The 17831-nt window shown below is 36.5% G+C and overlaps 1 protein-coding gene across 1 annotated transcript in view; it reads left to right on the forward strand.

The window, feature by feature from the left end:
* The window catches only part of LOC142075535 (uncharacterized), a 45169-nt gene that overhangs the window by 1079 nt on the left and 26259 nt on the right, over nt 1-17831 (forward strand). The window contains exons 2-5 of the mRNA XM_075136968.1: nt 6991-7082; nt 8117-10600; nt 13526-13708; nt 17003-17170. Of these exons, the coding sequence (XP_074993069.1) occupies nt 7025-7082; nt 8117-10600; nt 13526-13708; nt 17003-17170 (2893 nt within the window). The 5' untranslated portion in view covers nt 6991-7024. The remainder of the gene's footprint in view (nt 1-6990; nt 7083-8116; nt 10601-13525; nt 13709-17002; nt 17171-17831) is intronic.

Here is a 17831-nt window from a genome sequence, read left to right on the forward strand (position 1 = left end):
ATCACATCTGAAGGGTATTTTACTTACCTGCTGTCATGTTTGATGCTGACAAAGCATGAATTACATGCCAAAACGGAAACAAAAGTGACTAAAAGGCAAGATAGCACACCAAATATCAGAATGACAAACTCACTGACAAGAAGAGGGCTAATCCATCTAACATTCAAATTAGCAGTTTTTTCTTTGGTCACTAAAACAGGAATAGCAGAGCTCCAACAATGGAAACAGAAATGGCAATTCATGGGATTTTTTTTAATATATTTTCAGAACTTTTGCTGAAGAAAAAATTATTTTATCCAGTATAACAGAGATATAATGCACAATGAAATATGTTCTCTATGCCAGTTTTTTAAAAAGTGTTTTTATATACGTGATAATAAATACATGAATATCCATTGCATTAAACGGATACCACTGGAAAAAACTGATCAGTTAGTTGAAATATTCATGATATAGTACTTGTGTTAAAATCATCATATGATCTCTGTATGGACCATTTACAGCACAGAGACTACCTACTGATTCTTCATTTTGTTGCAGTGTCTTTAAATGAGGGTAGAAATGAACAATGTTGATGCAGAAATGAAACATCTCCAAAATATGAAATAAATGCTTATCCTTGTTAATACATTATTTCTTCTTCTTGTGGCAAAAGCTCGAAATAATTAAACAGAAAGCAAGATTAGCCTAGTGAGCAGGCAGGGGCTTTATAAGAGAATGAGTTTCATATATGGTTTTGCAGAACTTAGGAACTGAAAGCTGGACCTATGACTTGTCTTCTCCCTAAAAAGGCAGAAATGCTTGTGCATATACAGCCCACGATAGCCGAACTAGTTTTTAGTGAATTTGCTGGCACTTGCATTCTCGGTTCTCAGTTAAAATAATCTTGAAACATTTGACTGCTACTATATTAGCCTTTTTTAAAACTGAAGTGAAGAGCACCCTACCTGCAAGGGGGTATCTTTAACATAATGGCCAGAATAGTATACCCACTATTCCTTTAAAAAAGATTGGTCAAAACCTATTTAACACTTTGTCTGGTGTCACTTGGTGTCTTATAGAAGAGTCCAAAATAATGCAAAATCTAATTACATGGGGTTTGGATTTCCTGAATATGCTCATTTATGGCATAAGTGATGTTCTTAGTTGCTTAGGCAGTAACCTTCCTTGAGAATCAGAACTGCAGAAATATTATTGACTGGGTTTGCTATCTTTTCATGATCTGAAAAAGCAAAATCCTGATTCAGTGTGCTCATTAAAAGTCCCACAGCACATTTCATGAAGGAAAATGGTTGACCACTGGGTCCTAGTACAATACTTGTTACAGATTAATTTCACTTACCCATGCTTTTCTAAGCATTTCATTTGGATGCGCTATTCTCAGCTAATTGGATACTGCCAGGTAACTACTGAGTTCCATTTGAATGGAAGCTGATTCTTTGCAGCCATATGATTCATGTTTTAATTAGTTTTATAAAATGCTTTAAAGTCCTATTACAGCCCCTGTAAATGGCTGCCTGCTTCTTTTATTCTAGACATTTTGCAAAGACATTTTTAAGGACCAGTCTTTTCTGGAAAATACGTAGACAAAACTATAAACGAATGAAAATAAGATACATACCAGCTGAGGCAGAGATTAAGAAACACTATTAAGACAGGCATTTTTAATAACACATTGCTTTTCTTGCATGTGTTTGGCATAAAATACATTCTTTGGCAACATTACTCCAGAAATGCGTGCTCAGAAATTATTCAAATAACGTAATAGCGGGGGCTTGATAAAAAGATTTGGAGCATCTTTGTAGAAAAAGGCAAAAATGGAAGGTACTTGAATAAGACATACTTGAATGAGGTAAGTAAGAGGTAAATTAATGATGAGCCCTTTTTGCCTACTCTCTGTATGGAACTACTAGGCTCTCATACACAACTCATTCTAATGACATTATCTCTGTTAAGAGACATGATCTGAGGGGCATCTGCCTCAATGCTTAAAAGCTAATGCAGGTAATACGCCACAACGCACAATCAGTAAGGAGAGTAAAAGGAAGAATTCACAAGGAAAAATCAAGTTTTAAGAATAATTTTAGAGGAGGAGAGGAACTGAGCCAAACGTAGTCGGTAAGTTGAGGAGCAAAGTCAAAGAAGATTAGTATGGAACAGAAGAAAATTGAGAATACAAGAAGAGGCACAATGGAAGTCAATGAGAACAAAATTCAGTGTAGTTAGTGTTATCTATGGCAATGGGGACAAAAAGTCGGATTCTGTATCCAGCGGGACAAAATTAATCAGAAAGGTTTGATGCAGTTGAAATACAGAAGGAAGGAGCAGTAGAAGGTTCTTGTTTCAGAAAGTCTTGTTTGGGTATTCTGTGACATCATTCTTCTACAGTCTCTGAACGGTATAGGATTCAATGAGGAAGTACTCAGTGAGCTGCCACTGAATATATTTATAGCCATGCCTTCTACCTGAAGATACTGAAACGATAAAAAAGAGAACTTACCATCTAAAAAGGCAATTAATATTATCCTGAAAGAACATTAAATATTTTGCAAATGTATTGTGAAACCACACCATTCTGATTCAACATTATTAAATATTTTCTCCATATTTTCCTTTCCTTTTTTTTAGTTTATCTTTGCTGCCAGTATCTCATCATTACTGTATAGGTTCACTGAACATGCTTGTTTAGAAAACTCAAGAACACACGTTTTCATATAAAACATCCATTATATAAATATATAAAAGTGAAGTAAAGTAACTCCTGTATTTTCAATTTTACTTCTAACCAGCATTTTTTAAGGCAACTTTTCCTGCCTAGCAAGATGATCCCAGAGGCATATGTTAGAAAAATATTTTGTTGCCTTTATTATCACAAAGTTTGTCATCACCTGCATTATCCTGAAAGAAATACTGTTACGCATGCTATTCACAGTGAAAATGAACACATTCTACGCAGAGCTTTAACTATTGTTACGGTGGAGAGTGATCTTTCACTCAAAATTAAGAAGTTACTATTCTGAGCTAACCCAAGCACTGCTGTTTGTGGTAAGAATAACCTGTCACGTGGAGCACTATGTCAGTGAATGTTGGCTTCCATCCAGTGAGCTGCTGAGTGCCTGTATTCTTGTCTAAGCTAATTGGACTAGTGTTCATCTAGTGTCCCGCAGTGGGCAGAATAGTCCCTAGTGCAAGGTCTTACCTTGCAGTCCTGATGCATACAACTAATCCTTACTCAGGTCAATGGGTCTACTCATGTGACTAGGATTGAAGGTGATGAGATACCTAATTCTGTTAGCACATTGCAGCTGTAGGACCAACAACGCATGAATAGACAAAGACAAAGCAAGGAAAACATGCATAGAAAAGATGAGTGAAAAGCAAAGAACTAATGCCTCTTCTGATGTGATAAACCTTAGAAAGCATAAATTAAAATATGGAAATGTAGTAAAGACAACAAAACTATTTGCATCATAAAGGTTCTTTCCAATGTTTACTTGAAAATTACTTTAAGATATCAACAATTTAACACACTGTATGTACAATTAAAATCCATAATACATAAATATGAAAACTAGCATCTGAGAGATAGTAGTCTTAATCACAAAGAAACATTGCAAACAATCATTCTAAATTATAATTTTGATCTACTTACTACCAATTACAGAAAAGGGAGGGGGGGGGAACAAAACAAACCAGCTTAATCATCCTGTTCATCTAGGTCTTACATCTCATCTTTGACGACACAGCAAAACCTGTAATGCTACCACAATGAGCAGCTTCGACCTGTGGCTATCTCTACTGATGATTTCACTGCTGCATGCTCAAAATATTAAGTTTTAGAAGGTGCTAGATCATTTCCCACAGTCCTGGCACGCAGAGAACCAACACTATCTACCTTCAGTACTTTCAGGTTGTCCCATGCCACTCAATGCTATTTGAATGCTAGTAGAACTAGTGAACATCTCAGACCTAGAATTCATTCTGCAAAGTTGTATGATGTTTTGCCATGACAAAACCTGGCAAAAACATACATTACAACTATAAGGAGAATGAATATGATTTTTGTTTTAATTGATCCACAATACTTTCTATTTCCTTAATATTCCAGCATCCTTCTTGCAGTGTTTCCTCTTTTCTTTTTGGTATTGTTCAATGTTCTTTTCACTTTTCTATTCCTCCATCCATCTTGAACCATGCTAACCTTATCCCCAAAGCCATCATAATTCAAATCCACTGCTAACTGATTACAGTCATGCCTATTATTCTTCCCTCAAAAAAGGCCTTAAACACTTTATGTACTAAATATATTCCTGGCCTGTAAGGTACATTCAGATTTTCTTTAAAGTAATCTGTAGTGCATACAGCTGTACAACTAACCGTCAAATGCAAAGAGATACTAGAGTAAAACAGGCAGCTGTTCTTGATCTGCAAATAATTTTTAGCAGCATTTTAGCAATGAAGCTTAGCTATCACATTTCCTATATTGAGATTAACCATTTCATTACTGACCATAGGATAGGGGAAAACCCATGAAAGTGGAATTCCTGGGGAAAGGCAAAAAATAGTATAACAAAGGAAAGTATTTTGGAAAGACAACTATGAAGGTCAAGAAAGGGAAAGGGAAAAGGAAGGGGGAGGGGAAGAGGAAGGGGAAGGAACTGAATGTGTAGCATCTTCCTTAGGTTGAATTGAGAGAATTCCTAGAAGTAAAAATATTTTCTCAATTACAACAATGAAATATAACCGAAACATCAAGTATCACCGTCAAATTATGGAGCTCTGTGTTACTGTCACAAATATATGCACCAATCTGCAGATCTTACATAACATAAGACACCCCTAAATATGAGTTTGATGCTTTTAGTATACTTGCATATGTAACTCTTTAAGACAATATTGATTTTTATCTGGAATTGATAGGCACTGCCTCATATCCAAAACTACAGAAAAATATCAATCCCAGCTCTTGCCTCTGTGTCCTTTAAAGCCTTGTATTTGGCTTTAAGATCATTCTTCCCACTGAGAACAGAGCTCAGCTGGCAGGTTTTGTTATCTGTCAAGCTTTGACTAAAAACACCTGGAAAAACCAGAGAGGTATCATCCTGAAAATTGACAATGTAAATATTCCAAAGTGTCTGCTATGAAATAAATACAAAACTTTCTCAGTCTCCCTAGAGTGTCTTCCAAAAAGACAGGGGAGAATGTGTACATTTTTGCAGCCAACTAATGTGTTAGTGCACTGGCATATTCAGCCTTTTAGCCTCACACAAAATTTAAAAGTTTTCAGAAGCAGAAGTAAATGACTGTCTGGAAAGAAGAATTTCTTCCCAGTTGTTTGGCTAGCTATGTATCACTGCATAGAGTGACATGTAACATGAATCTTATAATGTCAATGCAATGATGTAAAAAGCTTTATCCTAATCCTCATTTTTATAAGAAAACTCATACATCCCATTACATCAGGTAAGTTTGCAGCCTGAAAAATTCACTCATGCTCCTTCCGCAATGACGTATGTACTGATGAATGATCATCTAAAGATGATTATGACTAATAACACTTGCAGTAAGTTGATTTTTCCAAACATAACTCTACTGATTTTCAAGACTATCCCAATGATGTACTACCAGTTCAAAATACTTCTAGTTTCAAACAATGTGAATTATCTATTCCAAGGTCATTTAAAATACAACAGAAAATCTTTGGATTAAATAAACAGAAGCAAATCCTAACACATTGACTTACTTTGAAAAGTTGGCTATTCTCATTATATTTCAATACTCTAAAAAAAAATCTGAAAAAAAAAACAGTTGTAAGTTTTGGTCAATTTTCCAAGGAAACATCAGTCCCAGCAAATGCTACCAATTTTAATTGGTTAAATAGCCTCTACATAGTAACCCTGCTGCATGGGATACAGACCTTTTCCATCACTACCATGCCTTCAATCAGCACTCAGCCCCACTGCACAATAGGAATGATAGATGACTTCTGGATTTTAACCATTCTGCTCAGTTCAATATAAATTTAAGGTCTCACTTCAGTGATCAGTTGCAAGAAAATGACTGACTAACTAAACATGGATGCAAAGATCAGTTCCTAGTTGAGGGTTTAGGGATTCTTCATTTGTCTCAATTAAAGAACAAAAATAGTAACATCCATAATGCTTCCCTTGGGCTAAGCCTTCTTTGATACCATGTTTCTTAAGGCCTGTTAAATTCAAACAGTGAAATTTCCCACAGGCCCATGGAGAAACACAAATAGATGTTTTAATTCTTATTTTCTTGATTTTGTGAAAAGAATAATATTTAAAAATAATTATTAGAGGTTTTCCACCACCATTTAATTTTGAGTCGAGTATGTCTTTAATACTAAGCCAGCACTAACTGTTAATCTTACATTTAACAAGTTCATCTGTGAGATGAAAATTATTATTCTTCCCACAAATGCAAGGGACAACCCCAACTGTGAGACATACCTTGGTCTTGGTTTGCTCTGCATGCAGCTCAGTTATGCACTCAGTCCCAGCTTAGGCCTTTTATTCTTTTATATAAGTCTGAATTTTTTTCAAGAGAAAAAAACAATTATTATTAAGTATTTCATTATGTACATAAATAAGATTGAATTTAAAATGAATGCTTAAAACAAAATATTAATCTCTCAAAATCAGAATCAGATGAAATCATAAGCTGGAAGAGGTCAGCCACAGCCCAAATCTCCCACAGACTTCGAAGAGTATCAATTCAGACCCCATAGCTGATATCACCAGACCTTGATTTTAAGCTATTATTTAGAAATCTTTGAAAATTTGGTTCTAAATAACCAAGAGAAGAAAATAGATGCATTGATACCTGCCCTAGCACTTTTCTGTTTTTTATTATAACCACTCAATTCTTATACAGGAGAAAAGCCAAATTAGAAAGCCTGAGAGAGTTAGAGAGCAAAATTATTCCAGAGAAACTTTCTTATTATCCAATGTTTTCCCTCCCACACAGAAGAGTGGAACGCAGATGCCCTCAGTTCTTAGAAATGAGTAGAAAAAGAAGAAAAAGCTGCAAGGGCAGAAAGAGCTCTGATTCCAGAGAATGTAAGTTTACAGAAATGTTTAATTTGAAGTAAAAACATCAGAATCGTAGGTGATTATTCTCCATTTACTTATCAAGACAGAAATCCATCTTTGTGCCCAAAGCTGTTTGTCAAATTGGAAATATTTACACTCAAGTGTGGGTACATATAGGTAATGTCTTGATGAGGCTTGTTGTTTTATTTCAGTTGAGCTGCTATCCTACCTATTTCTGGCAAAGTCTTTCCAAAGATGCTGATGTTTAACTGCCTCAAATTTTCAGTGTTCTTGCTGTAAATTTCTCAATGTTGTCAAAGTTTAACAACTTATTCTAATTCTGCTTAGGTAGATGTCACTGTAAACTGTTATCCTCTAATGCACATGACTTATTCTAAAAAAAGCCCAAGCAGAATTTTATGTAACTGTTTGAATGCCATGAAATCTGGTACTTGCCTCGTACAGCTCCCACCAGGAAACAATATTTGCTTCTGCTTTGAGCTGTGGCTCACACCTCCTGGCAATGTGCCACTGATCTGCTGTGTGATTGTGAATGTTCATTAATCCCTTTGTTTGCTCATCTGTAAAAGGATTAGAAATTCAAGTTCCATGTAATTTACCGCTAACTGCAAACGTGCAATGGGATATTGATTGTCCCAGCATGTTCACAGGAATGAAGTAAATACTGAGAGGAGTAATGGAAGTAAAAAGGGTAGATCTTTCCAAACGCAAATACCACCTAACAAATTATCACATAATACCTTATCACCTAACAACTGTCAAACTTTTTGAGAAAAAAAAGTGTTAATGTAGTAATTTCCTCCAATTACAGTGAGTTAACATGGCCTACCCTGTTTATCTGACTTCACGTTACTTATCAGATACTTAAGACAAAAGATGTTAATACTGAAATGAAGAAATAATGTTGTGGAAAATGCACTACACTTTAAAGATAAAATAGGCATTTTCTATGAAAAGTGTCTCAAAGCTAATCATACATTTGTGATACTGCTTATCAAATCATGGGAAAAATGTTTTTTCTTTTTTTCACCTTAAATTAGATGAACAGTTGTCACCCATTTGTAAATGCCAGCAAAATGTAGGAAGCCTTGAAAATAAAGCAGATGAGGCTCTGGCTCACTTCACTGAGCCACTGGATGTAAAGGGTACTGAAGAAAATGGAAAAGATCATGAAAACAAGAATCAGAGTAGCTCAGATGCATCTGAAGAAAGAGACCTTGATAACATATCAGACAGCGAAAAAGAAGGAAAGAAGGAAAAGAACTACCCTCCTCAAATGTTCTCTCCTCAGCAAGATGAAATCCTAGCTACAATAACTTTTGGTGAATCAGAGGGCTTATCCACAGGAAAAATTACACTATGGGGTGAGCCAGACTCTGCAGAGTCAGTTAGCTTGGCTACTGGAAAAATTACTGCAGAAGTAAAATACAGTTCTTTTAATGTGAAAGTAGAAATTAAGAATGTTTCTTTGTTTGATTCTGGAACAAAACTTGTAGTTGAAAAAAGGAGAAGTTCAAAGAACAATAAACATTGTCATGAAAGACAATACCAGAAAAGCCAGTGTCCAAAATGTTCGAAGTACCAGTGTCCCTCAACTGACCATTCAGCAGAACACAATGGGAAGTATAAGGGATCCTCTAAACATAAAATTCAAACTGCCATCAACAAAAATGCCTCCCTGAAAATGAACATTGAAGCAAAGGAAATTAAAGTGGAATATACTAGCAGAAAGAAAAATCTAAAGGTTGATATCAAACCTGGCGAACAGGCACAGAGCAAAACCTGCAACAAGGAACATGAAGATACGTATTGGAGTGAAACAGATTATTCTGTAACAGAGGCACCTTGCAATACAGATTGTGAGTCATCTTTTAGCTTTCATGAAAAAGTAGACTATACATTCCCAGATGAATGTACACTTCTCCCTCCACCTGAAGAATTTGCTGACTGTGACAAAATGCATTTGTATACAATTGCAGAGGGTGTATCTTTGTACCCTGTTAATGACAGAAAGGAATCTGACAGCCTCTCTACAGCCTTGAGAATTTGCAGGGAAGAAAATTATTTCTGTAAACGTAACAAAAAGGACTATGAAAACCACACCAGTGAAAAGGAAGATTTTTCAAAAGATAAAATACTTTTCTCAAAAATAAATAATACAAATTGTCTTGTAGCTAGTAACACCTTGAATAACCCAAACACTGGAAAGGAGCATATCAGTGAGAACAATTTATTAGGTCAAGAAAGAAATAACTGTGACAGATGCAGAGACACAGGGCAAAAACCAGCAAGGCGAAAGTCTTTCCCAGATACTACCCTTGATGTACCATCACCAGTTCACCCTAGAAGGGATTCTGGCTTTTATTCTTTGCCATCCTTAAAAATATTGCCTGCAGAGACCAAAGCAGGAGATGTCTGTAACAGAAACTTACATGTTCATACCAGCTATACAGAACTTTGTAAGTGTTCTGACTTGACCTCCTCGTTGAAAAGTTTGAGAGGTTGTAAGTCTTCACATCAGCATGCTTTCATGTCATTTGATCATAATACTACCATTTATCCATCTGAGCCTGAAGAAAGCCTAGATGACACTTGTTTACTGAATGACTATGCAGGCTATGTGGGGCAAAGTGAAGAAACAGAAGCAACGTTAATGGAGAGTCTTCATTCCAGTGGTACTATGAATGAGAAAAAAGAAAATGGTCATGCAGAGCCTCTGAGAAACCTGGCCATATGGGAGGAAGACTCTGAGTCTACCGAAGATGCTTTAGATGAAGGAACACCAGAGTACAACTATCTAGAAAATCACAGTGAATTGCAGAACAAAGCTCAGCTGGTACAGGTCTCTCCACATTCTAGAAGCCCTTCGGGTGAACTTATTAATGACAAAGAAAGTACTAATTATGCATCTACAGAAAGTGCCCCAAAACAACTTCCAGCTTTACCACAAAATGTTCACCCACCCCCTGCAGAGCCTGAGGTAACAAAGAAAAGGAGAGGGTCAGTAATGACTGTGATAACCGGAGAACTAGAACGAAGACTCATCCAAGGTGACACTAAATTGATACCTGATTCCTTTGGCTCTGGAGTAAGAAAAGAGCCTAAACTTCCCTGTAGTCTACAAGAAAAATCCTTGCTGTCACCCTTGCTATTAGATCCCGAGGAGCATGACATAAATAATGAATCAGAAAGCTTTTCTGAGATACAAGATGTATCTGGGAATACCCTTGCTGAATTCAGTTGCCATAGCGATTCAGCACAGGGTGCCGTATTATCTACCTCTTCAGCATATACAGAAAAGAAAGAGAATTTCACAGAACACTCAAATGTCAAGGAAAGACCGGACAGCTTTTGCAATAAAGAGTCAACTGATCATAGCTTAAGGAGAGAGCCTGGAGCACATCAACTACCTCAGTTAGCCAAATCCAACTCTGATGAAGTTGAGAAAAAGATTGAAATGAAAGAAGATTTTCATCAGAATGCAGATATGCCCCCATCATCAGTAAAACAGATTAGTCAGAAAGGTAGGTGTTATAAGACTTTTGGAGTTAATATCACTTATACACCTTTTGCATAGGTGGTTTAGTGCTTTGGTGACATCTTTGTTGGGAAAATGAAAGTATATTATAACTTTACAAAGAAATGATATTGGTATGCTTGGCCATTTGGTTATAATATGCAGTTATTGTGTATGCAGTTATAGGATCCATCTCATAGAGCCAAGTAACTTAAATAAAAGAAATAAAATTTTAATGCAACTTTGCTCGATGGGTTTCCTACATTAAACTGTCAACCCATCCTGTACATCTAGTGGGGGAAGCAAACAGTAAAACAGGAAGGGGTTTTTTGCAGTTGCCATGTGGCATGAACTCAGAGCTCTAGTCAGTGTTTAAAACCACATAAATCTGTTTCTGGAATCCATGTGATCTAAGCAAATACTGAATTCTAAGTACATCTCTGTCCTAATTCTGGCTGAGCCTTTATGTGTCATGGAACGACCGTAGTGGATCATTTAACCTTCTTTTCTCCTCTCTTTATGTAGTTAAGAAAACTGCATATGAAGAAGAATTCCTTTTAATAGCTAATCTTTTACAAACTTTCTTGTTTTCCCTTCTGTAATCCATCTACCCATATCCATAACTGGTCATTTAAAAGGAGTCTTTTGAATCATAAAAATGTAAAGCCATACTGGGACACTGCACACTACAATGTAAGCTTTTTACGTTGTGAATACATACACACACAGGTGTATGTGTGTGTTTTCGAAATATCATTCCAAACACTTTAATTTTACTTTTTTAATATTAATCAAGTTATATGCAAATATAACTCAGGTTATCCTCTTCAGAACAGAATGTTTCCAGCAGGTTTGGAGGTTAGGAGTTTTATACTGTTGAAAAATACATATTCTTATCATGGGAAAATGTCTTCAAGGATCTTAGTAAAAAGCATCAGAAAGTTTTTAATAATCTTTCTAGTTCACAATATCTGCAGAAAATACTGGTATGTCTGTCTTAGAGCTGGAAGAAATATCCTATGTGGAGCGGCTAAGGACACTGGGTTGTCTTAGTTTGGGTAAAAGGAGGCTGAGGGGCGACCTCATTGCTCTCTACAGCGTCCTGAGGAGGGGAAGTGGAGAGGGAGGTGCTGGTCTCTTCTCCCTGGGAATGGTTCAAAGCTGTGCCAGGGGAGGTTCAAACTGGACATTAGGAAGCATTTCTTCACTGAGAGAGTGGTCAAACACTGGATCTGGCTTCCAAGAGAGGTGGTCGATGCCCCAAGCCTGTCAGTGTTTAAGAGGCATTTGGACAATGCTCTTCATAATAGGCTTTAACTTTTGGTCAGCCCTGAATTGGTCAGCAGTTGGACTAGGTGATTGTTGTAGATCCCTTCCAACTGAAATAGCCTATTCTATGTCCTCCAAGGTTGTCATGTTTGGCACTGGTAATGGAAATTTCAAAAATACCTAGTCTATATAGACTATATAGATATACTGTATAGGTAATATTGCTATATAGATCAATACCTAAAATATAAAAATAAATAGATAATTAATTAAATGGAAATCTCTTTAGAACAAGGTATAGAAAGAAGACACTGAAGGAAGCCTGTACGCTCAAAAACTTTGACTTCTCATACATTAGACCTCAGTGGTTAAACACACTGCACAGAAGTGAGGTGTAGCTATTTCTTGCATTTTTATTTTATTCTCTCCTCTTGCATTTTGTCCCTTGCTAACAATTATCTGTGTGTATTCTTTCTCTTACCTATCACCTCACCTGGTCTGTAACTTTGGCCATGTTTTGGTCTATGGTCATATTTTGATTTTTCATCTGTATTATTCTTAGCAATGCTGTGGAGGTTCTACCTTAAATGAGTAAAAGTTTACATCCAGAAAAAAAGTATAAGCATTTAAAGTTTTAAAACCGGTTAGTATGAATCAAAGTCCACTTGTAATGTGGGAATACCAACCTACTTAGTCAAGACATTGGGCACAAGAGGCAATGTGGGACTTCCTGTGCTCGGTAATTCAGTGATGCTGGAAAGGAAATGTGCCATTTTTCAACAAAGAGTGAAAGCATCTAGAACAGAGGAGAAAAACAGATGCAAATATTGTAAAAAGGATGAAGAGTCCAGGCAATCTAGAATTCTGCTGGTGTTGTGGGAACTTAATTATTATCAGAGGGGCAATTTTTATTAGACTTATGCAAAGAGCACTACAAAGGCACTACAAGAAATCGGGTTCCTGACTCTGCAATAGTCAGCTGCCCTGGAACAGGGGCTCAGTGACACAGGTCTGTGATGGAGATCTGACTGAAGCCGGAGAGAGGTTATTGAGCCAAGAGAGGACTTACAGAATCCTCTAGGCAGTCTCTTGAGGCTGGGGTCACTTTCTCCCTATCTGTCCTTGCCAGTTCGGGTACAGTTGCATTTTCAGAACAGAATCTAATACAAAAACTGTTTTCCAATTGTTGTTTTAGCTGAAATAGTCATACAACAAATAAATTTATACTGCCCTACCTAGAAAGAAAGCTAAAGTAGAAAGGTATATCCTCCTTTTACCTACATATGTGTCTTGCAAGATTTTTAGTCTTTAAATAGCACTTTATGTATCTACATACTGACTACTTAAAAATGTATGAGCACTTGTAAATAAAATCCATGAGCAATTTACATGTTTCTGCATAAAAATGGTGCCATACAAATGGCTATGTAGGTATTCACCTACAGATACAACTACCACAAAGTAATTGCACGTACTTTTCTCTGCATGAAGACCTCAATTACTCTAAAATATATATTTTATGAACATTTTCAGTATTATTTGGTATTTTCACTTCTGTGTTTGGTTAGGTTATTCTTGTATTTAGGATGTGGAAATTTTAAAGAGTATAATTCCTTAAGTTACCTTACGCATTCCTCACAAACAATGTCTGGTTATAATTCAGACTTGAAATCAGAAATGAATAAAACCAGAAAGCTACCTTTGATGAAAGACTCCAGAGCAAGCGATAGTTCCCAGGAAGAAGCAATAGACCAGTGGGCCAGGAGACGGAAACAATTCAAAGACAGCAAAAAATGCAGTTCAACTGGAGGAAGTTCCATAAACAGCACAATCACTGAGGGATCAAGTGAGTACATTAGTCTTAAAAATTGTATTCTTTCTCCTTTGTGTTTGACAAATCACTTTGTGATTGACAGTCTGACAGAGTTTTCAGCTAAGGAAATTGATCTGCAGTTCATAACCCGAGTTTCTGTCTTAGCCATTATCATGAGCAAGCATATTTTATTCAATTGAACTATTCCTCACTATGGGAGTTAGTATCCTCTCTCCTTCATATAACCAAGCGAACAATCTCACTGAAAAAAGTTGACTGTACCATCCTTGTCCATGTGCAATTAATGTTAAGACAAGCTCTAGGCACAGACAAACAGGTAATCACTTAGGGCAGTAGCTTTGAGGGTGTAACAAAAATCATAATCCTGGTACTTACTTTGCTTATGTCAAAGCCATGGTGAGCTGGGAGTCCTTCTCTCCTCACTAAGATAACCACCTGCTCAGCCTTTTATCTTCAGGCTTGTTGCCTAGATTGTCCTTCACTGTCCCTCCAGTTACTGGAACAGATAGTCCTGTAACTGTCTCATTAAGAAATCTGTCACCTCGCCATATGCTTGAGCCTGTACCAGACTCATCAGCTTAAATCGCATGGGAAGGAATTTTAAAGATGAACTGCTTAATGAATTTACATTTCATGCAGATGGAGTCCCCAAGCAAGGACTGCACAGTCTGGAAGAGAACATATGTGGTACTTCTTACTTCACACCACCTTTGCCTCCTGTTTTGCTATTTTACTAATGTAAGAAGTACTTTGTACAGATGATTCCACTTCCCTGTGGAAATATTTTGTGATATAATGTTTATTTTTGGTGAGGGAAGTTTTATTTGTAGATATATAACCTCCTTTTTGAATAAGGTTAATTGCAAACTTATAGAAGACTGACAGCTCTAAGACTTCAGTGCAGGTCCAATACAAAATAAACTGTAAATATATATGTTCCACCCCTGTACTGAAAAGGTAAGTCCTACATCAGCAGGGCCTCAATTCACTACCTAAACATAGGTGTCAGTTGCCAGCTGGGATGCCAAGAGGGTTCTGAGATTCAAGTCTATGGCAAGGAGATTAGAAAGTTACCATGTCAAACCACAAGAGCTCAAAAAAACTATCAGGAGATACAAACACCAAGATAAACTGTTCATTGATTTCAACAGTAATGTCTCTTGAATATAAAACTGGACCATAAATTTTACTAGATCAAGCATACACTGGTTTCATAAAGAAAATGAAAAAAAAAACCAAAAACAGCAAAAACACAAACAAAAAAAACCAAAACAAAAAACAAACAAACAAACAAAACCAAAACCAAAACCAAAAACAAAAACAAAAACAAAAACAAAACCTATCAACCAAACCAAAAAAAGACCAAGTTGCAAGAACTAGAATTGCTTTCCTTGAGACAAAGCTTTTGGTAGCACATGGCATGAACCTGAACAGGCCTCCAGAACAGGTGAGTGAGCAGATAATTGTGTCACAAATCCTAGTATCTAATCATTTTGGATAGTATGCTACAGGCCTGAGACTTCTGTCCCTTTTGCTTTGGTAGCTAAGCTGTTCCCTGGTGTTTGCAGACTTGAGACAACTCTAATCAATATTTGGAAGCAGCAGCTCCTTACATGCTTACTTCCAACAGCTGAGAAGAACCTAAGTGAAGTTTGTTCCTGACACTCATAAACTGCTCAGTTTGATGTCTGTTCTGAAAGCTCAAGGAGGGGAGAGGTGAAAAGACATTCAAGAAATGTCTTGGCATAACTCCATAATGCAGCGTGGCAGCATTTATTTTGGAATTTTGCCTATTTGTCACATTTTAAGCTCTACCACAATTATAAAAATTCAATATTAAACTGGCAAAATACTGTGCTGTACTGAATTGCTTAGTACTAGTCTAATTTTTCTTAATTATAAAGTTATGGTAACAAGCTAAGATGTGCTTTAAACATATCAGCCTAGTAGTATTTATTTATTTGTTTATTTTTGTTTACTAGTAGCTTTTTATAGAGTTAATCATGCCATCTCATACTTTCTGCATAATAACAGAGAGGCCAGTGGATGTGGAGTATTTGTCTACATAAATACAGTTAAACAAATTGTCAAAGTGAAAAAAGACTGCCAGTTAGATGTATTCAGGAAGTAACTTCCTGAGCAAAACTAAATAAAGGTTAATTTTTATCTTTTCTGTTTTGAAACTGGAAATCGTTCTGCATAATTGCCACATCAAACATAGGATAAACAAAGCAAACAGGTCCTTTCTCCAGCTGCATTAAATCTAGCTGCATTATTATACCAGGCATTTTGTACTGAACGGAGCATGATTTTTTTTCCTCTCAGTCAATTTATACTAAAGCATTTTTTCAGTCTATCTATTAGCACAGTCTCTGATAATTTATACTTTTATATAGCTTTCACCATCCAGTTTTAGCTTTGAAGTTCCAGCTCCCGGTCTGCTTGGGAAATTGTCGTACTATTGCATAACCTTTTTCTCCAAAGTCAAACTGCTGTTTATAGCCTGTCTGTTATACAGCCAGCTGCCTGCTGTCCTATCTCCTTATGAGGCTGAACATTACTGCTTTTTCCTTTAGCAGAGAAGTAGAGCTCTCCTCTATCTCCATGTTAATCTGGGTGACATGGTTTGTCTCAGTGGACTCACTGCAAGACATTGTGAATGTAAATTAATGTAAATATGAATCTGAAAATCCTCATGATAACACATGCAACATGATACAAATATTCAACAGCCTAAGACAAGCCAGAAGTTCTATATTAAAAAAAAAACAAAACAAAACAAAACAACAAAACTATTCTTTCCTCACGTCCTTTTTAACAAAACTAAATACAGACATCTGGAAGAGCTAAGATTAAGCAAACAGCAAATATGGTCATCGTCACCTGAGTCATGCCAGTTACTTTTCAGCTTCTCGTTTGTTGTTCCATATGCCCTGAACTCATACTAAATTTCTAGCAATCTTGTTTGGTTTCCTAACAAAATGGACCGCATAAGAAAGCTTGACAACGGGCTAAAGCCAGACTTCTCTTAAAGAGGTGCAGCTCCTGTTTTGACCATTTGCATTAAGACTTCACTTGGCATTCAAGTTCAATATGCAATAGCATCCAATATTGTGATCTTTTATTTGGACATCTTTGCAGACTGCCCCTTTAACAGCAGCAAAATTGCAGAACTAAGTACAGACATTACAAACAGTTCACTAAGAAGCTTGTGGCACTTCTTCCATGCTGACTGGCTGAGATCTCTTATTCTTCATGCATTTTCCCTATTGACATTACTCTTACCTTTTTTTGTCCTCATGACAGTAAATTCAGAGGATGCTCGGTCAGTAGATCTGGGACTACATTCTGAAAATGACGACAGAGGTTTTTACACAGAAATCTTTCATTCTGCTTCCTGGGTTTTCAGAGGAGATGATGTCTCTCCAGATAATAGTCCTAGATGTCTCAGCAAAAGGCCTAGACCAGTGGCAAGTAAGTTGGCTACAGCAACAGGTAATAAATGTCATAAAACTGTATTTATTTGGGGGACTCTGAGAATTCCAGGGGGTCAACATTTTGGAGAAAATGCTGGACACTTATGCTGAAGACAGGAAAAAGAGCAACCCAAGAAGCTAAAAAGTTATAAAAAAATGCAAATAAGTAATACTTACTTAGCTACTGTCTTGCAAAATATCATAATTACTTGACAAAATTGATACTGGTAAAAGGTCATAATTAAATCTTATCTCTTGCTGCATGAAAAGGGTAGAAACAATGTAATTTCATAGCACCTTCAAGAATGGCAAAATCATAGAGAGCTATTTGTGGACATAAAGTATTACAACAGTCATACTTCATCATACTTTCAAATATAGCAGATCCAGAAAGAAAAGAATCAAATTTGCTATGGGTAAGAAGGGTTGTTCTATTCGTAGTTTAAACCTGTCATTCAAACAGATATAGTGAATAACTTTTGCAGGGGGATGGGAGGTTTTCCTTCACTTTTCAAATGTTAAGTTACTGAAAAGTAACACAGTTCAAAGAACTAAGACAAACTGAAACACCCCTGTAGCTTTCCAGGAGATAGTTCTTTGCTGGAGCTCATAAATCATTAACAATGTGAGAGAAAACAAATATCCTCTATAAATCTCCA

This window comes from Calonectris borealis, chromosome Z (assembly GCF_964195595.1).
Source record: "Calonectris borealis chromosome Z, bCalBor7.hap1.2, whole genome shotgun sequence".
Classification (NCBI taxonomy): Eukaryota; Metazoa; Chordata; class Aves; order Procellariiformes; family Procellariidae; genus Calonectris; species Calonectris borealis.